Below are 24,063 nucleotides of genomic sequence, written 5' to 3' on the forward strand. Positions count from 1 at the left end.
TGACCGATATCTCATGACGTCACATGTGTGCTACCTTGACCGTTTCGAAAAGGCAATGAGCGCAGAACAAGTCGAACTGCTGAGCTGTCTTGTTTTTACCGGAAAAACAACTGTGTAAATACGTTGGTAGCTACACGTTTTATCTATCGGAAATTATATTTTATTCTCAGTTTTGAACGGAGAACTGTTTTCTTTCGCAGAAGGGGAGAAAGTGAGGAACGTTTTCTTTTCGTACTCTTTTGTAGGCATACAACCACTTGTCGAAGTATTGGGAATATCCATGGTGGAGTTTACAGCCTATTCATACTTCTACCCCGGAGGGAACAGCGAGCCTCGAGAGTAATCGCCGAGATTGTAACTTCATTTTTTCACGCTTGACTTGACAAGCAGTCATACATACACCTGTTGCAAAAGAGAGGTTAGTACTCTGAGAATGGTATGGATTTTGAGTAACCTACTAGCGTTACTCTGTCATTTTAAAGTATGTGAGTTGTTTTTGATCATGAAAATACATATGGAAAAGTAACGGTTACATTCTGTCCAGTGTTCACGTCTAAGGGTCATTGTTATGATTTTCTCGATATAAAAGGTATGTAGGCTTAATCATTCTATGCTGGATGGTAGGCCTATTGGTAGCTAGCTAGTATGCATACTGAGGAGAAACAGCATATCCAAATTCTGTGGTAAATTACAATATAGCTACCCCTGATCAGTAGCGACATGTTTATTACACATTTATTCCATAGAAAAATGTCAATTTCCCCTTCAGCCTGGACTATTATGTCAAATCTGCTAAAAACAACTCACTTTGCCCTTTGGTTTATTTAACTTGTTTAACCCACCTCTCTCCAGTCAAAAAGTGTATTAACGTTCATGTTCCGTGCCATCTATTTATACAGGCTGGGAATAAGACTGGGTGGCAAATTGACCATCACAGGAGCTGTGAAGCAGGGCCACTCTAAACTTCAGCTAACTCTTTTCATTTTCAACTTTTGAGCAAGAAAAAATGACTGAGAAAAAGAACGGTGAGTGTTCCACACACATCCAGACATTGTGCTTGCCACATATTTTCCCTCTATATTTGACATCAGACATCAGCGTTAAAGATTAATAGAACTGGCCACTGCTTGCTGTTTGATGGGGTAAGCTACCTTTTGTGGTGTCGAGTTTGTGATCTAGATTAGGATCCTTTTAAATATCATTTTTTTCATACAGTCTGTTTTTGCCGAAGATCTTTCAAATAATTTTGCTTTTATAAAACGACACACACTCTTAGAAAAAGGTGCTATCTGGAACTTAAAATGATTATTTTGCTGTGCCCATAGGGGAACCCTTTGAAGATCACTTTTTGGTTCCAGATAGAACCCTATGGATTCTATGTGGTCACCTTTCCCCAGAGGGTTCTATATGGAACCCAAAAGTGTTCTACCTGGAAACAAAAAGGGTTCTACCTGGAACCTAAAAGGGTTTTCCAATGGGGACAGCCAAAGAACCCTTTAGAAACCCATTTTTCTAAGATTGGAGTGATACTTTATCCATGCATCTTTGATTCTATATTTATTATTATCTATAACACAAGGAACCTCTTTTATTATCTAATTGTTGAGTCTAGAGTTATTTCTGAATGGAGAACATTATCCTTCACCAATATCAATCATTTAACAATGTTCACTAAATCCAGTGGGTTCTAGCATTGCTTTACATTGAAAGATAGAATCTGCCAGAGAGATGCTCACCAGGACTCTCTGACAGATTCTATGTTTCAATGTAAAGCCATTGTCAAACCCGAGTCACCATCCAATGAACAACATCTCAGTTTCCTTCTGTACAGTTCCTGTACAGTGTAGCTGAAACAGTTACAGCATGACTGGTGATTGTTGTGTTGTCTGGTTTTGTTTTGGTCTGGGTTGAAACATAGCTGATTTGTGGCATTCCATTACTCATTGATTGATGTGTGAGATATTTTAGTCACAGTTCAGAAACATATGTAACTTTATGAAATTGTCTTTCTATTGTGAAATGAGGCAGAATACCATCTTCCTGAGAGAGACACAAGGGAATGAACTAGGCCTTTCACCTTATGTATCTCCCTTCAGCTAAGGATATGTGTATTTCCCACACACAGATTGTACTCAGGTAGAGGCTAAAACAATAGCAGGGCTTGTTCTCCAGCTCCAGGCCTGTGACTCCAGAATCCACTGGAGTGGGTTTAGGAAATGTGGGGCTTTATTGGAACCAGTAGCTGGAATACTGGAAGAGAGGGAGACTGGCCTGAGATAAAGTTATGTCAATAGGATCTGTGGTCACTTCCTCACCCCTGTCATTACTGAGAGTCATGCGCAGGAACAATAACACATGTATCTATTGATGCGGCCTCACAGGACATAGGTGGATGGGTTTGGGATGGGTTTTGTAGTCATGGAAAGTGTTTGTTATCAGTAGAATGTCTCCTCAAAATCAACAAGGTTGAGAATCGCTTTTGTACAGAGAAGGAATGTTCTAATTAAAATATGTAGTGCAGGGTTCTGCAATGCGACTGGGTATGAATGGTTCTGCACTCTAGACCATACCTGTTTCTAACAATCAACTAATCATGGTCTTCATGCACGTTAGTGCTGGGTTTGAACAAAAGCCAGCACACCCATGAGCCAGTGTATCATGGCTCCAGACTGATATCTGGAAAAGCCCTTGAATCAGCAGCCTATAACATGTGCTGAGTCAGGGTTCTCTGCGGTTGCCATAGGTGACTGCACCAAAATAGTCCATTTTATTATATAATGTACAGTCATCACACTAACAGAGCTTCACTCTATGTTATGCAGATCAACTGTGTGTCTTATTGGTGTCTCTGAGGAATCTTTGGCCTGGTCTGCTAACTACCTCTCTCAAAGAGTGCAGTGCATAAAGTCAAAAAAATCTGCTGTCTCAGTCACTGCCTTTCACAAAGGGAGTATCCCAAGGCTCGATCCTAGGCCCCACACCCTTCTAAGTTTACATCAACAACAAAGTTCAGGCAGTAGGAAGCTCTCTCATCCATTTACAGTATATGCAGATGATACAATCTTATACCCAGCTGGCTCCTCCCTGGAGTTTCTGTTAAATACTCTACAACAAAGTTTTCTTAGTTTCCAACAAGCCTTCCAACTACCCTTAACCTTGTTCTGAACACCTCCAAAACAAAGGTCATGTGGTTTGGTAAGAAGAATGCCACTCTCCCCACATGTGTGATTACTACCTCTGAGGGTTTAGAGCTTGAGGTAGTCACCTCATACAAGTACTTGGGAGTATGGCTAGACGGTACACTGTCCTTCCCTCAGCACATATCAAAGCTGCAGGCTAAAGTTAAATCTAGACTTGGTTTCCTCTATCGTAATCGCTCCTCTTTCACCCCAGCTGCCAAACTAACCCTGATTCAGATGACCATCCTACCCATGCTAGATTACGGAGACATCATTTATAGATCGGCAGGTAAGGGTGCTCTCGAGCTTCTAGATGTTCTTTACCACTCGGTCATCAGATTTGCCACCAATGCTTCTTATAGGACACATCACTGCACTCTATCATCCTCTGTAAACTGGTCATCTCTGTGTACCCGTCGCAAGACCCACTGGTTGATGCTGATTTATAGGCCTCACTCCCCCTTTCTGAGATATCTACTGCAGCCCACATACTCCACATACAACACCCGTTCTGCCAGTCACATTCTGTTAAAGGTCCCCAAAGCACACACATTCCTGGGTTGCTTGTCTTTTCAGTTAGCGGCAGCTAATGACTGGAACGAGCTGCAACAAACACTCAAACTGGACAGTTTTATCTTAATCTCTTCTTTCAAAGACTCAATCATGGACACTCTTACTGACAGTTGTGGCTGCTTTGCGTGATGTATTGTTGTCTCTACCTTCTTGCCCTTTGTGCTGTTGTCTGTGCCCAATAATGTTTGTACCATGTTTTGTGCTGCTACCATGTTGTGTTGCTACCATGTTGTTGTCATGTGTTGCTACCATGCTGTGTTGTCATATGTTGCTGCCTTGCTATGTTGTTGTCTTAGTTCTCTCTTTATGTAGTGTTGTCTCTCTTGTCGTGATGTGTGTTTCGTCCTATATTTATATATACTCAGCAAAAAAAGAATGTCCTCTCACAACCAACTGCGTTTATTTTCAGCAAACTTAACATGTGTAAATATTTGTATGAACCTAGCAAGATTCAACAACTGAGACATAAACTGAACAGGTTCCACAGACATGTGACTAACAGAAATGGAACAATGTGTCCCTGAACAAAGGGGGGGGGGGGAGATCAACATCAAAAGTAACAGTCAGTATCTCGTGTGGCCACTATCTGCATTAACTTCTTGGTGACAGGGGGCAGTATTGGGTAGCTTGGATGAATAAGGTGCCCAAAGTAAACTGCCTGCTACTCTGTCCCAGATGCTAATATATGCATGTTATTAGTAGTATTGGATAGAAAACACTCCAAAGTTTCTAAAACTGTTTGAATGATGTCTGTGAGTATAACAGAACTCATATGGCAGGCGAAGACCTGAGATAAATCCAACCAAGAAGTGGGAAATCTGAGGCTTGTAGTTTTTTTAAACTCAGCCCCTATTGTAGATACAGTGGGATATTGGTTATGTTGCACTTCCTAAGGCTTCCACTAGATGTCACGAGTCTTTAGAACTTTGTTTGAGGATTCTACTGTGAAGTGGGGCCGAATGAGAGAGGAAAAGCCAGGTGTCTGGCAGATTGCCACAGGCTCTGAGGCGCAGTCACGAGAGAGTTAGCTCTCGTTCCATTGCTTTTCTACAGACATAGGAATTCTATTGGAACATTATTGAAGATTTATGATAAAAACATCCTAAAGATTGATTCTATACTTAGTTTGACAAGTTTCTACTGGCTGTAATGGAACTTTTTGAACTTTTCGTCCGACGTTCGGCAGGACCTGAACGCGCTTTTGGATATGTTTACCAAACACCCTAACAAAAGAAGCTATTTGGACTAGAGGTCGATCGATTATGATTTTTCAACGCCGATGCCGATATCGATTATTGGAGGACCAAAAAAGCCAATACCGATTAATCGGCCGATTAAAAAAATGTATTTGTAATAATGACAATTACAACAATACTGAATGAACACTTATTTTAACTTAATATAATACATAAATAAAATAAATTTAGCCTCAAGTAAATAATGAAACATGTTCAATTTGGTTTAAATAATGCAAAAACAAAGTGTTGGAGAAGAAAGTAAAAGTGCAATATGTGCTATGTAAGAAAGCTAACGTTTCAGTTCCTTGCTCAGAACATGAGAACATATGAAAGCTGGTGGTTCCTTTTAACATGAGTTTTCAGTATTCCCAGGTAAAGAGGTATAACAGTATAGCTTCCGTCCCTCTCCTCGCTCCTCCCTGGTCTCGAACCAGCAACACAACGATAACAGCACGTGCTAGTTACACCAGCCTCAGGAATTATAGGATTATTTCCCTCTATACCATTTGTATTTCATTAACCTTTGACTTTTGGATGTTCTTATAGGCACTTTAGTATTGCCAGTGTAACAGTACAGCTTCCGTCCCTCTCCTCACTCCTCCCTGGGCTCGAACAAGCAACACAACGACAACAGCCACCATCCTAGCAGTGTTACCCATGCAGAGCAAGGGGAACAACTACTAGAAGGCTCAGAGTGAGTGACGTTTTAAACGCTATTAGCGCGCGCTAACTAGCTAGCCATTTCACTTCGGTTACACCAGCCTCATCTCGGGAGTTGATAGGCTTGAAGTCATAAACAGTGGAATGCTTGACGCACAATGAAGAGCTGCTGGCAAAACACACAAAAGTTCTGTTTGAATGAATGTTTACGCGCCTGCTTCTGCCTACCACCGCTCAGTCAGATAATTTAGATACTTGTAGGCTTGCATGCTCAGTCAGATTATATGCAACGCAGGACACGCTAGATAAGGTCTAGTAATATCATCAACCATGTGTAGTTAACTAGTGATTATGATTGATGGTTTTTTATAAGATAAGTTTAATGCTAGCTAGCAACTTACCTTGGCTTACTGCATTAGCGTAACAGGCAGTCTCCTTGTGGAGTGCAACGAGAGAGAGGCAGGTCGTTATTGCGTTGGACTAGTTAACTGTAAGGTTGCAAGATTGGATCCCCCGAGCTGACAAGGTGAAAATCTGTCATTCTGCCCCTGAACGAGGCAGTTAACCCACCGTTCCTAGGCCATTATTGAAAATAAGAATGTGTTCTTACCTACATTTACATTACATTTAAGTCATTTAGCAGACGCTCTTATCCAGAGCGACTTACAAATTGGTGCATTCACCTTATGACATCCAGTGGAACAGTCACTTTACAATAGTGCATCTAAATCTTAAAAGGGGGGTGAGAAGGATTACTTATCCTATCCTAGGTATTCCTTAAAGAGGTGGGGTTTCAGGTGTCTCCGGAAGGTGGTGATTGACTCCGCTGTCCTGGCGTCGTGAGGGGGTTTGTTCCACCATTGGGGGGCCAGAGCAGCGAACAGTTTTGACTGGGCTGAGCGGGAACTGTACTTCCTCAGTGGTAGGGAGGCGAGCAGGCCAGAGGTGGATGAACGCAGTGCCCTTGTTTGGGTGTAGGGCCTGATCAGAGCCTGGAGGTACTGAGGTGCCGTTCCCCTCACAGCTCCGTAGGCAAGCACCATGGTCTTGTAGCGGATGCGAGCTTCAACTGGAAGCCAGTGGAGAGAGCGGAGCAGCGGGGTGACGTGAGAGAACTTGGGAAGGTTGAACACCAGACGGGCTGCGGCGTTCTGGATGAGTTGTAGGGGTTTAATGGCACAGGCAGGGAGCCCAGCCAACAGCGAGTTGCAGTAATCCAGACGGAAGATGACAAGTGCCTGGATTAGGACCTGCGCCGCTTCCTGTGTGAGGCAGGGTCGTACTCTGCGGATGTTGTAGAGCAGGGGTGTCAAAGTCAAATGGACGGAGGGCCAAATAAAAAATTTAGCTACAAGCCGAGGGCCGGACTGTTCGAATGTTCATTGAAAAATTTTTAAATGACGCATATAGTCTAGTGAACCTAATTGAACCTACTGAAAACCTAACAAATATATTCCAATATGATCAGATAAATAAAGCAATATTTTCTTATGGCTCTGTCAGTAATCTTTAATTTTCAACAGACACAAAAGACAAATTTCCTTTATATAAAAATCCCCATAACATGAACATTAAATGAAAGAAACCGGTATTCAAGGCACCATCAGTAGCCTATATTTTCTATTTTAGCAAAAGTGGGCTAAATTTACTTCAAAGAAAAAAACAATAATAGCAATTTTCTATCATCCACTCAACTGAAATATTTTTAAAATATAATTGGATTGAAATACAATAAAATAAAGTGCAAAAATCTATTAATCAAAAACAACACTTTGTTTAAGGAGAAGTAACATGCAGTGAAAACAAATATTAAACTTTAACTTTTAAACTTGAACTGAGTAAAAACTCTAAATATGTGATTGCACAGTAATGTTCACTTGTTTGAGGTTGAGGGTGATACTTGGTGGTGTCCCATCTTTTCCACAAGTTCATCAATGTTCGGGGTAAGGCTCTGAGCTGAGGAAATCCTCAGAATTGAGTGGAGGTGTTCAGCAGTAAGTCGACTTCTGTGTGATGTTTTGTTCAAGTTCATCAAAGAAAACAGTTGTTCACACAGGTATGTGCTGCCAAACATAGACAACGTTTGAGCAGCCTGGATGCGCAGCTGGGGCATTGTGTCGGGGGAGGAAACGGGCGAACTCCGCAGCACCCACTGCCGCATATTTTGCCCTCAGTGCATCATTGCATTGGAGGTCAATCAACTCCATTTGGAGGTTTGGTGGTGAGCGAAAGTCAGCGGCAAGCATACCTATTTTATCAGCCAACTGTGCGCTCGGGAACGCACTGGTAGAGAGCTTCTCTTTCATGGTCTGGCAGCTGGGAAAGTGGCTCAAATTTTCTTTCCGCATCTGCGTCTCCCACAGAGTCAGTTTGGTTTTAAATGCCTTCACTGTACTGTACATATCAGAGATGACACGATCCCGACCCTGCAGCTGCAAGTTCATTGCATTCAGATGACTCGTAATGTCACACAGAAAAGCCATTTCACACAGAAACATTTCGTCTCGGAGTTGTGTTGTGTCTTTCCCTTTGCTGTCCAAGAACAGACAAATCTCCTCACGAAGCTCGAAACATCTTTGAAGCACCTTTCCCTGGCTTAGCCATCGCACCTCTGTGTGATAAGGCAAATCACCATGCTCCGTTTCTAACTCCGTCAGAAATGCCTTGAACTGGCGGTGATTCAAACCTTTGGCTCTGATAAAGTTAACTGTGCGCGTGATGATGCTCATTACATGCTCCATTTTCAAGGCTTTACCGCACAACGCTTCCTGGTGTATGATACAATGATAAGCTGTCAGCTCACCTGTCGCGTTTTCCTCTTGCATCTTTTCCCGTATCTTCGCCACCAGTCCGCTCCTGTGTCCACACATCGCAGGTGCTCCGTCGGTTGTCAAACCCACGAGTTTTTCCCAAGGCAGCTCCATCTCATTTACACATCTTGACACCTCTTCATACAAATCATGCCCCGTAGTTGTGCCATGCATAGGACGTAAAGCCAAAAACTCCTCTGTCACGCTTAGGCTGGAGTCCACTCCGCGGATGAAAATTGACAACTGGGCAATGTCAGAAATGTCGGTGCTCTCATCCACAGCCAAGGAATATGCAATGAAATCTTTTCCCTTTTCACAAGCTGCTCTTTTAGATTGATGGACAACTGGTCTACTCTCTCGGCAATGGTGTTTCTGCTCAGACTCGCATTTAAAAAGAGTTGCCTTTTTTCTGGGCAAACTTCGTCACAAACTTTAATCATGCAGTTTTTGATGAAATCCCCTCCGTAAATGGCCGGGCTGATTTAGCGATCTCTTCTGCCAAAATAAAACTGGCCTTGACAGCAGCCTGGCCTTGTGATTTGGCTTTTGAACAGAGCCTGTCGAGATTTGAGGCCTCGTTTTAATTCCTCTGCCTTTTGTAGCCTTTGTTCCATGTCCATATTCTTGTTTTTGTCCGCGTGTTTCGTTTCATAATGTCGTCTCAGATTATACTCTTTCAGTACCGCCACACTTTCTCCACACAGAAGACACACAGGTTTTCCAGCTACCTCCGTGAACAAATACTCCGACTCCCACCTTGTTTGAAACCCCGGTTCTCAGTGTCCACCTTCCGTTTTGCCATTTTTGATGGGTATCTGAAAGTTAATTTTACTGTGATGCTGACAACTGCTGTGCCAATAAATATTGAAATGAAGCAGCCTACTGCTCGGTGCGTCACCGTTGCATTGTGGGAAATGTAGTATTGGTGCGTGTAAAAGATCTGCGGGCTGCCGGCTTGCTGCGGTCTGCGGGCCGGTTCTAATAATAAATCAAGATCATCCCAGGGGCCGTAAAAACCTTCTCGCGGGCCGGATGTGGCCCGCGGGCCTTGACTCTGACATATGTGTTGTAGAGCATGAACCTACAGGAACGGGCCACCGCCTTGATGTTAGTTGAGAACGACAGGGTGTTGTCCAGGATCACGCCAAGGTTCTTAGCGCTCTGGGAGGAGGACACAATGGAGTTGTCAACCGTGATGGCGAGATCATGGAACGGGCAGTCCTTCCCCGGGAGGAAGAGCAGCTCCGTCTTGCCGAGGTTCAGCTTGAGGTGGTGATCCGTCATCCACACTGATATGTCTGCCAGACATGCAGAGACTCTTGAAACTATGGGGCACTATTTTCATTTTTGGAAAAATAACGTTCCCAAAGTAAACGGGCTATTTCTCAGGACAAGATGCTAGAATATGCATGTAATTGACAGCTTAGGATAGAAAACACTATAAAGTATATCCCTAATTTTATGTAATTGTATTGTTGTATTTTCATCAACATTTAGAATGAGTATTTCTGTAAATAGATGTGGCTCTCTGCACAATCACTGCATGTTTTAGAACTACTGAACGTAACGCGCCAATGTAAAATGAGATTTCCTTTATATAAATATGCACCTTATCGAACAAAACATACATGCATTGTGTAACATGAAGTCCTATGAGTGTCATCTGATGAAGATCACCAAAGGTTAGTGATTAATTTTACCTCTATTTGTGCTTTTTGTGACTCCTCTCTTTGGCTGAAAAAATGGCTGGGTTTTTCTTTGAGTTGGTGGTGACCTAACATAATCATTTGTGTTGCTTTCGCTGTAAAGCATTTTTGAAATCAGACACTGTGGCTGGATTAACGAGAATTCTATCTTTAAATTAGTGTAAAATACTTGTATGCTTGAGGAATTTTAATTATGAGATGTTTGTTGTTTTGAATTTGCGCCCTGCACTTTCACTGGCTGTTGACGATGTGGGACGCTACCGTCCCACATATTCCAGAGAGTTTTTAAGTATTGCAGTGCATATCCTCCTCATGGACTGCACCAGATTTTCCAGTTCTTGCTGTGAGATGTTCCTCCACTCTTCCACCAAGGCAGCTGCAAGTTCCTGGACATTTATGTGGGGAATGGCCTTAGCCCTCACCCTCCGATCCAACAGGTCCTAGACGTGCTCAATGGGATTGAGATCCAGGCTCTTCGCTGGCCATGGCAGAACACTGACATTTCTGTCTTGCTTGAAATCACGCACAGAACGAGCAGTATGGCTGGTGGCATTGTCATGCTGGAGGATCATGTCAGAATGATCCTGCAGGAAGGGTACCACATGAGGGAGGAGGGGGTCTTCCCTGTAACACACAGCGTTAAGATTGCCTGCAATGACAACAAGCTCAGCACGATGATGCTGTGACACACCGCCCCAGACCATGACGGACCCTCCACCTCCAAATCAACCTCGCTCCTGAGTACAGGCATTAGTGTAACGCCCATTCCTTTGATGATAAACGCGAATCCGACCATCACCCCTTGGTGAGACAAAACCGCGACTCGTAAGTGGAGAGCACTTCTTTCCAGTCCTGTCTGGTCCAGCAACGGTGGGTTTGTGCCCATAGGCGACGTTGTCCTCACCGGTGATGTCTGGTGAGGACCAGCCTTACAACAGGCCTGCAAGCCCTCAGTCCAGCCTTTCTCAGCCTATTGCGGACAGTCTGAGCACTGATAGAGGGATTGTGCGTTCCTGGTGTAACTCGGTCAGTTGTTGTTGCCATCCTTTACCTGTCCCGCAGGTGCGATGTTCGGATGTACCGATCCTGTGCAGGTGTTGTTACACTTGGTCTGCCACTGTGAGGATGATCAGCTGTCCGTTCTGTATCCCTGTAGCACTGTCTTAGGTGTCTCACAGTACAGGCACGTTCACTCGAGCAGGGACCCTGGACATCTTTCTTTTGGTGTTTTTCAGAGTCAGTAGAAAGGCCTCTTTAGTGTCCTAAGTTTTCATAACTGTGACCTTAATTGCCTACTGTCTGTAAGCTGTTACTGTCTGTAACGGCCGTTGTTGGTGGAAGAAGGTGAGAACCAAGGTCAAGGTGGTATGTGTCCATATTTATTAGAATGAACACGGAAATAACAAAAATAACAAAGAGAAACAACCGAAAACAGTTCTGGCTGGTGCAGACACACAACAGAAAACAGAAAATAATCACCCACGAAACACAATAGAAAACAGGCTACCTAAATATGGTTCTCAATCAGGGACAACGATTGACAGCTGCCCCTGATTGAGAACCATACCAGGCCAAACACAGAAATAGTAAATCATAGAAAAACTAACATAGACAACCCACCCAACTCATGCCCTGACCATCCTAAAACAAAGACATAACAAAAGAGGTAAGGTCAGAACATGACCGTGTCTGTTAGTGTTCCACAGGTGCATGTTCATTAATTGTTTATGGTTCATTTTACAAGCATGGGAAACAGTGTTTAAATCATTTACATTGAAGATCTGTGAAGTTGTTCGGGTTTCTATGAATTATCTTTGAAAGACAGGGTCCTGATATAGAGACGTTTCTTTTTTTGCTGGGTTTATATATATTTTTAATCCCAGTCCCCGCCCTGCAGGTGTCCTTTTGCCTTCTGGTAAACCGTCATTGTAAATATGAGTTTGTTCTTAACTGACTTGCCTAATTAAATATTGGTAAAAAAAAAAAAATGAAAACCGTACTGTATACAAAAGCCAAATACATTTTTTAATCTTAAGAGCAACTGTACTTGATGTTTTTATTTTAACGCTCTCTCAGTAAAAACCCATGTATCTTATTGTTGATGCATGGTCCACACTGATTGACAGTGGTGAGTAAGGGGGAAAAAAGTGGAGGATTTCCCCATCACTCTGAAGAGTCATCAGCTGCCTGTAAACTGTGCCCATATCCTGAGGTATTGAGTACAGACGGCAGACCCCATGGCCTTACAGGACCCCCAGTGTTTTCTCACTGAATTCCAGTCTCCCTCCTTTGTTTGCAATGTTGATTTTCCTCTCTTTTAATTGGCAGAGTATCAGGTTGATGCTCATTTTCCTTGTTTAAGATACAATGGGAAAGAGTGTTATGTTATTGATAAGAGACATGCTCATCCAGCAGGCTGTATCTGTACAAGCAGCTTTGGTGATCCAGGTAGTGGGTGGCAGGTAGCCTAGCGGTTAAGAGCTTTGGTAACCAAAAGGTTGCTAGTTCGAATCCCTGAGTCGACTAAGTAAAACATCTGTCTGTGCCATTGAGCAAGGCATTTAACCCTAATTGCTCCTGTAAGTCGCTCTGGATAAAAGCGTCTGCCAAATGACTAAAATGTAAAAATTTGAAATATGGTGCAACTGTTTGTGTTGTTGGTGTCGAATGGTTGAATGATGTCTTCACTATTGGGCATGTATTGATGTGTGTATTTAGGAGATTGTTCTTAAGTGTCCATCAGACTGGTTTGTTGCCCACATAGCTAGGGTCACACGACCAGATCAGTGAAACGTCTTGGCCCAATAGCATACATAAAGACTTGCGTATACTTACACAGTAAGAACAGACTTGTAGAACTGTGTATTACCTACAGAGCATTCTTATAGACATGTGTTAGACCTGAGTTGGATCCACACACAGACAGTTGGTTTGTTTGCGCTGAGTCAGGAACTTATCATGCCTTGCAGTCAGTGTCTCTGCTGTGGTCTGCTCTGCTGGTTTGGTCTGGTGTGTGGCATGTCTCCACACAGGCTGAAGCTGGCTGGCCAGCCTGCAAGGTTAATGATCACTCCAGAACTCCACTCTCTGCACCTCAGATTCCTGTCTGCAAACACAGAAGATTTACGCATGCCACCTGTGTGTGTGTGTGTGTGTGTGTGTGTGTGTGTGTGTGTGTGTGTGTGTGTGTGTGTGTGTGTGTGTGTGTGTGTGTGTGTGTGTGTGTGTGTGTGTGTGTGTGTGTGTGTGTGTGTGTGTGTGTGTGTGCGGCACATAAGTGTGTCTCACAAGTGTGACTTAAGTTGTAAACGGTGCTTGATCAAGTGTGGCTTTGTTTTGGTTCAACCAAACTTGTAACAGTTAGTGACTGGTCAGTTCATGGACCTTTCATCATCATCAGCAATTTAATGTAATGAAATGACCTCTCATTCTGCCCAACCTTGTGTTCTAGCTGGGGACACAGTGACAATTTGTTGGGGCTTGAGATGGCACTGAAATCAAGCTTGCAGTTTGTTTTAGCTCTATGGAAATGGAGCAGACTTTGGACTATTGATCCTATTCATTTGTACTTTTTCAATGTGCCAATTTGCCAGTGTGTTATTAAGACACTCTCTCTTCCTTTTTACCTATCTGATTAAAACACGTTCACTTCTTCAAGATGTTCAAATGTTCATAAATGACCAGCAGGGTCAAATAATAATCACAGTGGTTATAGAGGGTGCAAGAGTCAGCACATCAGGAGTAAATGTCAATCAATCACATTTGTTTATAAAGCCCTTTTTACATCAGCAGTTGTCACAAATTGCTTATACAGAAACCCAGCCTAAAACCCCAGAGAGCAAGCAATGCAGTTGTAGAAAAGTGGTGGCTAGGAAAAACTCCCTAGAAAGCCAGGAACGTAGGAAGAAACCTAGAATGGAACTAGGCTGTGAGGAGTGGCCTGTCCTCTTCTCACTGTGCCTGGTGGGGATTATAAGATTACATGGCCATGAAGGCCAGATCGTTCTTCAAGATGTTCAAACGTTCATAGATGACCAACATGGTCAGTTGGCTTTTCATAGCCGAGCATTCAGAGGTCGAGACAGCAGAGTAGAGAAGGGGGAGGGAGCGAGGGTCGAAACAGCAGGTCTGGGACAAGGTAGCACGACCGGTGAACAGATCAGTGTTCTATAACTGCAGGCAGAACAGCAGAAACTGGATCAGCAGCACGACCAGGTGGACTGGGGACGGGGAAAGCCAGGAGTCATCGGGCCCGGTAGTCCTGAGGCATGGTCATAGGGCACAGGGAGAGAGAGAGAGATTGGAGAATTAGATGAAGCATACTTAAGATCACACAGGACACTAGATAAGACAGGATAATTACACCAGATAGGACAGACAGACCACCGAAAAAAGCCTGGCACAACGTAATGTACCCCTCCTAGGGACGGAATGGGAAAGTGCGAGCAAGCCAATGACTCAGCAACCTTGATAGGGTCAGAGAATCCCAGTGAAGAGAGGGGAGCCCTGCAGAGACAGCAAGGGTGGCTTGTCATTCCAGTGCCTTGTTGTTCACCTTCACACTCCTGGGCTAGACTACCTTCAGTGTGATGTTGAACGTAATGTTATGTTTTTGTGGTGTGTGTTGTTTTTGTTGTGTGTGTTGTCTTTTACAGGAAGCGCGGGGGTGACCTTCCTGACACCATGTCGCGTGGCAGGCGTGTGTCTGACCGTGGTGCTACTGGGGGGGATTGGAGCTGCTGTCTGGGCTGTAGGTGAGATATCTCTGCTTCTGTTCTCACATAGTAGTGATGTGTACCTTTTGGCAATGAGCAGTGCTTTATGGGCAATGTAGTTTTAGTTCTTCCATAGTACAGACAGAGACGGAAGAGGAAACATCCCACTCCCTCATTTGTTTCTGTTTGAATGGAAGTCAATGAACTAAGTACACCAGAACCAGTTGCTATCACATTGGTGTCTATGGGAGAGCCACCCCCTTAAGTAGTCAGTAACTGACCAATTTTTTCAATGGTAAACGGCCTGAGTGAACTATCTTAATTTATCCTCCCATCTTTGGTACAGATATTACCAACATTGTTTGATTGCAGTCAGTGGATTTGTTTGCAGTCTCTGTGAGGTTTGCTGTTTCATCAACAGAGTGTGTATGCACTTTACAGTTTTATATTACATGTTGTTGACTTTGGTTTGTTTGTTTTTCAAATCCTAGTAACATTTTGTATCAGAGAAGAAGACACAGGATTATATGATGGTAAGTGAGAGGGAAACCACTCCACCAAAGCCAACCTCATATCGTATCTGAATCGATAGAATGGTTTGTTTGATCCAGTATTTCATTGCTCCAACCCAGTCCAGGTGAACTCCAATCCAAGCTCGGACCTGCGTCTCCGGGTGTTTGACTCGGCCGAGCGACGGTGGAGACACCTCTGTTCCTCAGAGGCCAACCAGCTCCTGGCCAACATCAGCTGTGAGGAGATGGGCTTTGTCAGGTGAGGAGATTGATGGATTGTGATATGAAAGGCTTTAGATTAAATACAAAAGTGGGAGTCACTATCTACAGCATGATAAAAGGAAAAGGGGGATACCTAGTCAGTTGTACAACTGAATGCATTTAACTGAAATGTGTCTTCCGCATTTAACCCAACCCCTCTGAATCAGAGAGGTGCGGGGGGCTGATACCCCTATGCCATGCAAGAAGGCTGCACAGAAATTGCTCCACCCTTGCCTGGTTGCTAAAATTCTAATGGTTTACCTAATTTAAGTTTATGGCCACAAAGCAAGCAATGTATAGTTTAGAGAATCTAAACAGCTGTGAAATGTATTTTCAAAATCAAAAAAGATCGTATTTTCAGCTGGTGTACAAAGCTGAAAATAAAAAGAGGCGAAATCTAAATTTAAGGACAGGAAGCATAAAAATAGGATACAAAATGGATCTACCGCTTCTCAGACTTTCTTTCAATGAGATTGACAGATCTTTACCTCACATTGCTATGTGGATTTGGTTGTGTCCTACAAAAAGTTATACATACTGCGCCTCTAAGTAACTTCATTGGGTTTAGGCCAGGGATCTTTCAACTGATCTGTCAGTGATAGAAGTCTCTGCAATAAAGAGATGCATGCCTTATGTCCCCTCCAGCGTGGTGAATTACTCTGTGTCCAGTATCCCTGAAGGCAGTAACGACCGTGAGGAGTTCTTCTGTGTCAATGAGAAGGAGCTGACCTATGGCAAGAAGATCAAAGAGTCTCTATATCCATGGTAAGACATTATTTTAACACTCTTAAATCTCCTAGACGATTACCTTAAGGCAGTGTTTATTAAAGCAGCAGCCGGCTGAAAAGTAGAGAAGGGCAGGAATGTAGGGTTCCAGGCTGCTGTGTCTAACTGTTGTTGTTGTTGTTTTTCAGTGACTGTGAAACTGGCCAGGTTCTAAGTCTGCTTTGTCAAGGTAGGTTCAGCTGAGAGGTTTGGTTTGGTCCCGTGATACTCTTTTTACACAAAGTGATGAGAAGCAACCTGAGAGTTGTACAGGATAGCTTAACTCTCTCTCTCTCCTGCATCCCCCCTGTTACCTCTCTCTTTACTCCTCCCTATCTCTCTTTCTCTCCTGTACCTCTCCCTCTCTTATTTATCTCTTTACTTCTCTCTCCCTACCTCTCTCTGTCTCCTCCTTCTCCGTCCCCATCCATATCTCTTTCTCCTCCCTATCCCTCCCTCCCCTCTCTTTCTGTCTGTCTGTCTGTCTAGACTGTGGCAGGCGTAGTCTGACAGAGGACCGTATAGTAGGTGGTGTAGATGCTAGGCAGGGTAGCTGGCCGTGGCAGGTCAGTCTGCAGTATGACGGGGTGCACCAGTGTGGAGGCTCCATCATCTCAGACCGCTGGATCGTCAGCGCAGCCCACTGCTTCCCAGAGTAAGCCCTGAATCTTTTTCTACTTCACTCTCTTTCACTCTCTTTCACTCTCTCACACACACACACACACACACACACACACACACACACACACACACACACACACACACACACACACACACACACACACACACACACACACACACACACACACACACACACACACACACTTATTCTCATGGATTCTATTTGCCCTCTCTCAGGAGGAACCGACAGGTGTCTCGATGGAGGGTGTTACTGGGCTCCATCTACAACAAGCTCACCCATAAGAATGTTAGAGTTCTTGAGGTAAAGACTGTGGTGTATCACAGCAGCTACCTGCCCTTTGTAGACCCCAACATAGACGACAACAGCAGAGACATCGCTGTCCTGGCTCTGGCCCAGCCTCTGCACTTCACAGGTAAACACATCCGGGCCCATTTTGTTATATTCTTATTATACTGTGATGATTTGTTGTTCTTTTTCAAGGCACATCAGACAAAGCCACCGTGTGCTTAGAGGTAGAAGAGGGAGAGAGAGAGAGAGAGAGATAGAGAGAAGGGGATGAGAGAGAAGTGATAAAGCGAAATAGAGATGAGGGACGAGTCACTATGGTAATTCCCTTCCTCAGGGTTCAGGTTTCCAGTCAGACTACCAAACAAAGGCCCTCTTTACTGCCTGCCTGCAGTCGCCTGGACAAAAGACAATGATATCAGAATTGGATAGAATAGTTTGCCCTCTGTTTCACTGTAATTTTTCCTTTCCTGGAATCGCTGTAAGTACATAGAAAAACATTACATTGTTATAATGTGAGAGCGAAAACTCTCTAGGACAGCATTTCCCAAACTCGGTCCTCTGGACCCCAATGCAGTGAACTTCCTGTTGTTTATCAAGGACAGATATATTGGGCCCTGTCTGACATCTGGTGGTTGGACTCAGAATTGCAGCTATTCTAATGATAAAATATCACGCTGGTGGGGAAATTAAGAACACACAACATCAGCCGACAAGATTAACATTGTCTGTAGTGATTACAACACACAAGCCAGCAAATAAACTATCTTAACCATTTTTGTGCAAGTATACATTTAAATTAAATTCAATCTCATCTCTCCCTCCCTCCTCTTTACTTTCTCTTTTCTGTAGACTACATCCAGCCGGTGTGCTTACCCCACTACGGCCAGCGCCTGATTGACGGCCAGTTGGGGACAGTGACAGGCTGGGGAAATGTAGGTTACTATGGTAAGTGACTGTGTAAGCATCTACATCCTTAAACGTACATCTGGTCCCAGAGCCAGATACTGTAGGATATGGGCTTAAAGCATATTCTGGTCCCAGAGCCAGATACTGTAGGATATGGGCTTAAAGCATCATCTAGTCCCAGAGCCAGATACTGTAGGATATGGACTTAAAGCATCATCTGGTCCCAGAGTCAGATACTGTAGGATATGGGCTTAAAGCATCATCTAGTCCCAGAGACAGATACTGTAGGATATGGGCTTAAAGCATCATCTAGTCCCAGAGACAGATACTGTAGGATATGGGCTTAAAGCATCTTCTGGTCCCAGAGACAGATACTGTAGGATATGGGCTTAAAGCATCTTCTGGTCCCAGAGACAGATACTGTAGGATATGGGCTTAAAGCATCTTCTGGTCCCAGAGACAGATACTGTAGGATATGGGCTTAAAGCATCTTCTGGTCCCAGAGACAGATACTGTAGGATATGGGCTTAAAGCATCATCTAGTCCCAGAGACAGATACTGTAGGATATGGGCTTAAAGCATCTTCTGGTCCCAGAGACAGATACTGTAGGATATGGGCTTAAAGCATCTTCTGGTCCCAGAGACAGATACTGTAGGATATGGGCTTAAAGCATCTTCTGGTCCCAGAGACAGATACTGTAGGATATGGGCTTAAAGCATTTTCTGGTCCCAGAGACAGATACTGTAGGATATGGGCTTAAAGCATCTTCTGGTCCCAGAGCCAGATACTGTAGGATATGGGCTTAAAGCATCTTCTGGTCCCAGAGACAGATACTGTAGGATATGGGCTTAAAGCATCTTCTGGTCCCAGAGACAGATACTGTAGGATATGGGCTTAAAGCATCTTCTGGTCCCAGAGACAGATACTGTAGGATATGGGCTTAAAGCATCATCTAGTCCCAGGGACAGATACTGTAGGATATGGGCTTAAAGCATCTTCTGGTCCCAGAGACAGATACTGTAGGATATGGGCTTAAAGCATCTTCTGGTCCCAGAGACAGATACTGTAGGATATGGGCTTAAAGCATCTTCTGGTCCCAGAGACAGATACTGTAGGATATGGGCTTAAAGCATCATCTAGTCCCAGAGCCAGATACTGTAGGATATGGGCTTAAAGCATCATCTAGTCCCAGAGACAGATACTGTAGGATATGGACTTAAAGCATCTTCTGGTCCCAGAGCCAGATACTGTAGGATATGGGCTTAAAGCATCATCTAGTCCCAGAGCCAGATACTGTAGGATATGGGCTTAAAGCATCTTCTGGTCCCAGAGCCAGATACTGTAGGATATGGGCTTAAAGCATCATCTAGTCCCAGAGCCAGATACTGTAGGATATGGGCTTAAAGCATCATCTAGTCCCAGGGACAGATACTGTAGGATATGGACTTAAAGCATCTTCTGGTCCCAGAGCCAGATACTGTAGGATATGGGCTTAAAGCATCATCTAGTCCCAGGGACAGATACTGTAGGATATGGACTTAAAGCATCTTCTGGTCCCAGAGCCAGATACTGTAGGATATGGGCTTAAAGCATCATCTAGTCCCAGAGCCAGATACTGTAGGATATGGGCTTAAAGCATCATCTAGTCCCAGGGACAGATACTGTAGGATATGGACTTAAAGCATCTTCTGGTCCCAGGGACAGATACTGTAGGATATGGGCTTAAAGCATCATCTGGTCCCAGAGCCAGATACTGTAGGATATGGGCTTAAAGCATCTTCTGGTCCCAGAGCCAGATACTGTAGGATATGGGCTTAAAGCATCATCTAGTCCCAGAGCCAGATACTGTAGGATATGGGCTTAAAGCATCATCTAGTCCCAGGGACAGATACTGTAGGATATGGGCTTAAAGCATCATCTGGTCCCAGAGCCAGATACTGTAGGATATGGGCTTAAAGCATCTTCTGGTCCCAGAGCCAGATACTGTAGGATATGGGCTTAAAGCATCTTCTGGTCCCAGAGCCAGATACTGTAGGATATGGGCTTAAAGCATCATCTAGTCCCAGGGACAGATACTGTAGGATATGGACTTAAAGCATCTTCTGGTCCCAGAGACAGATACTGTAGGATATGGACTTAAAGCATCATCTGGTCCCAGAGCCAGATACTGTAGGATATGGGCTTAAAGCATCATCTGGTCCCAGAGCCAGATACTGTAGGATATGGGCTTAAAGCATCATCTAGTCCCAGAGACAGATACTGTAGGATATGGGCTTAAAGCATATTCTGGTCCCAGAGACAGATACTGTAGGATATGGACTTAAAGCATCATCTGGTCCCAGAGCCAGATACTGTAGGAGCTGGGTTTAAAACATCATCTGGAACCATAGAGAGACAGAGTAGCTGTATCATTGTTGTCATTGGACAAGACAGCCTCTCCCTATATCTTTCTTTCTCTCCCTCCTCTCTCTTTCTGCATGACCTTTGAATATGTAAACAGGGACAGTGTCATAGTGTGTAGATGTGCCAAGCACTATTGACCAGGAATCAACAATCTTTTGGTCAGATATGGTTGTCGGATCACGCCATCATTAATGTGTATGGAGTGATTAATAGCTCTCTCTTGCGCTTTCTCACTGTCCCTCACACCTTCTCTCTCTTTCTCTTCCTCTCTCTTTGTTCTCTCTATATCTCTCACTCCCTTTCTCTCTTAGGGACTCTTGCTGACGTTCTTCAGGAGGCTAACGTGCCAATCATCAACGACGCTGTCTGTAACGCCCCTGATTACTATGACAACCAGATCACCACCAGCATGTTCTGTGCTGGCTTTGAGAAGGGTGGTACCGATGCCTGTCAGGTAACCAGCTATAGTGACATCTAATTTCCCTGCTCTGGCAGTCAATGAATAAACTTGAACAAAAAATTACATCTTCCATCCATATTCTGTCTTCCACTTACAAACATGTAAATTATTGACATCTGAATGTGCCGTTGCTCTCTATCCAGATTCTACATGAGAAATTGCTAATATTTATATAATCCATCCACCCAAGTGAGACTGATTTTTTATTTTTTTATTTAACTAGGCAAGTCAGTTAAGAACAGATTCTTATTTTCAATGACTGCCTAGGAACAGTGAGTTAACTGCCTTGTCAGAAAGACAGATTTGTACCTTGGCAGCTCAGGGATTTGAACTTGCAACCTTTCAGTTACTAGTCCAACACTCTAACCACTAGGCTACGCCACTGCCCCATAATGTACTGTATGTGAGTGGTTGACTATTTTTTTTTAATCTCAGGGGGACAGCGGGGGCCCGTTTGTGGCTGAGGACTCCCTGTCCAAGGCCAGCCGCTACCGCCTGCTGGGGGTGGTGAGCTGGGGAACAGGCTGTGCCATGGCCAAGAAGCCTGGCGTCTACACCAGAGTGTCCCGCTTCCTACCCTGGATCTCCTCAGCCATGAGGGTGAGTACAGTACACAGACATACCCGCATGTACGCACACACACACACACACACACACACACACACACACACACACACACACACACACACACACACACACACACACACACACACACACACACACACACACACACACACACACACACAGATGCACACAGGTGGAAGTATAATCTTCTTTTCCTGTCTTATCTTCACAGACGTATCACAATTCACCAGGAGTGCACAAAATGGCGCGTACATGGGAGCACTGACCTTTAAGTATTATCCATTCAGACTTACTGCACTTCACCTGTCCAAAAACCCATCCTATTAGGGGAACCTTGTGCAGAAATTGGATGTATAGGTAAATTCAACTAGATTACCTGAGGAAAGCCTTGAAGTGGTAGCTTGACCAAAGAATTATCAACATGTTTATGGTCTTGTGAAATGAGAAAGCATCAAATGAAAAGACTTATGGGACTTGCATGACAAAGTCATAGAAAATCACCACTCTGCCAGCCAATGTACAGGTTCTACTGTCATGGGGATTAGTTGTATGTCATCAAAGGGTTCATTTTTGTATTCAGGGTTTCCTTACAGTTTGACTCTTTTCAGGTGCAACAAACGTATGATACACATCAAGCCTGTGTATCAAAATGTAAGGCTCAAACAGATGTTAAATAACATTCTGGATAGTTTTGCCTTGAAGTTTCTCCTTTATATGATTCCCTTGAACAAATATTGCCAAAGTTACTGAAGAGATTTTAACATAGACAACATGTAGCTGAAATTCCATGATACCTAAAATGTTTGTAACAAATAAAACATTGGTGTCAGATATTCAGCTCTTGAGTTGTCTCTCTATCCTTTGTTTGTATCACAGATTGCAGTTCAGAGTGAATGTTACGCTCTGTAATGACACATGTTTCTTCGTTTTGTTTTTGGTGGGGACATGAATTTAGGGACAAGTAAACAGGTGAAATGTAAAGGATATTTCTATAACATGTGTAGATTAGAAATTAGAACGTATGAGATATTCATAGTTAAATCAGTGTTGTATTTGTTTGGCTTGATTGTAAATATTAGTAACACATTTTTTTGACAATGGATGTTTATTTGTAAGTGATCCATGGATTTCAATCTCAAATGTGCAATAACAACCAGAATGATGTTCTTATTAACCATTTCTGCTTCATAAGTTACTAAGGAATTACGGTTAGCAACCCCAAGTCATATTACATATTCATCACAAAATGATGCACTACACTACAGAGATCATACTCAGCTGTGTTTTGTCAGTTAAGGGCCTATTACCTGCTGAGAACCACAACTACCTTATTGGTAGCTACACAGCAACACTAGAAAAACTCTGTATTGTCTGTTGATCATCATGGCTCAATTTGCTGTAGTTTATTGTGATGTAGTTTATCAAGATTTTTTGATGGTCTTTATGCTTTCATTTCCTCATTTTATATTGTTTGAAGTCTAGTCTCTATGCAGATGACTTCAACAGATGTGAATGTATATATATTTTCTGTGAAGAAATTATGAAATTCTTAGTACGGATGTTATTGTTACTGATTTAAACTCTCTTCCTTATGTAAATTGTTCTATTGAATATTTTATTGAAATAAAGATTTAATTTAACAAACTGGATGAAGTATGTCAAATGTCATCTACAGATATAGGATCTTAATTTGAGACAGTTGGCTTCAGAAGGAAAATAATCCTGCAGCAACAGGAAATGTGAATTATTATGTGGACTATAATTAATGTACATTTTTGTCGGGGTTGATACATTTTCCGTAATGGAAAATCAAGTGGAAATTACAAACATCCAGAAGCCTTTTTAAAGTTGTACATTTCCTTCAACCGGGTGATCAAATTAAGATCTTACATCTGTACCAGTATTATATTTTGCGGCTGAAGCCTCAGTAAAAAGCCTTTCATTTCCGTAACACATGACACCTTGTATCTGGAAACATTTGTGAAACTGGTTTTATGGAATCTAAATATTCCTGGTTTACAGGAACGGAACTATTCAGACATCCTGAAAGGTGATACTATAAATGGCTCACTATATGATCAGTTCTACAGTCAATGTGATCTAACATATCATTAAATCATTGGATAACTCATGACTGCCCTGCATGACCCCTGCCAGGCAACCCCATTAGCCTGTGTTTTTTCCCAGACCCAAATGTGTTATAGATTTATGTCCACTGGCCATGCAAATACATCTGTTGATAGTAAACCTAAAGGGTACCTAAAGTACATAACATATTTTCAACCTAAAGGCTTTAGCATTACTTGAATATGAACTTTATACTGTGTGGTTTAGTGAGACACTGTCTCTTTTTCCCTT

At 43.2% G+C, this 24,063-nt stretch overlaps 1 protein-coding gene across 2 annotated transcripts; it reads left to right on the forward strand.

The window, feature by feature from the left end:
• The first annotated feature begins 24 nt into the window (after window positions 1–24).
• On the forward strand, window positions 25–23,363 carry LOC118367645 (serine protease hepsin-like). 2 transcript variants are annotated; one of them, XM_052494638.1, is made up of 14 exons: window positions 57–126; window positions 246–418; window positions 900–1,025; window positions 14,822–14,920; window positions 15,373–15,414; window positions 15,514–15,652; window positions 16,300–16,419; window positions 16,569–16,609; window positions 16,909–17,074; window positions 17,278–17,474; window positions 18,200–18,295; window positions 20,972–21,114; window positions 21,556–21,720; window positions 21,917–23,363. In XM_052494638.1, exons 3-14 carry the CDS (start codon window positions 1,007–1,009, stop codon window positions 21,968–21,970), a joined length of 1,281 nt encoding a protein of 426 aa, XP_052350598.1. In that variant the 5' UTR covers window positions 57–126; window positions 246–418; window positions 900–1,006; the 3' UTR covers window positions 21,971–23,363. The 2 variants fall into 2 exon arrangements, with proteins under 2 accessions (XP_052350596.1, XP_052350598.1); XM_052494636.1 differs by having other exon boundaries at window positions 25–418.
• Window positions 23,364–24,063: the final 700 nt, after the last annotated feature.

Source organism: Oncorhynchus keta, chromosome 34 (genome assembly GCF_023373465.1).
Source record: "Oncorhynchus keta strain PuntledgeMale-10-30-2019 chromosome 34, Oket_V2, whole genome shotgun sequence".
Lineage (NCBI taxonomy): Eukaryota > Metazoa > Chordata > Actinopteri > Salmoniformes > Salmonidae > Oncorhynchus > Oncorhynchus keta.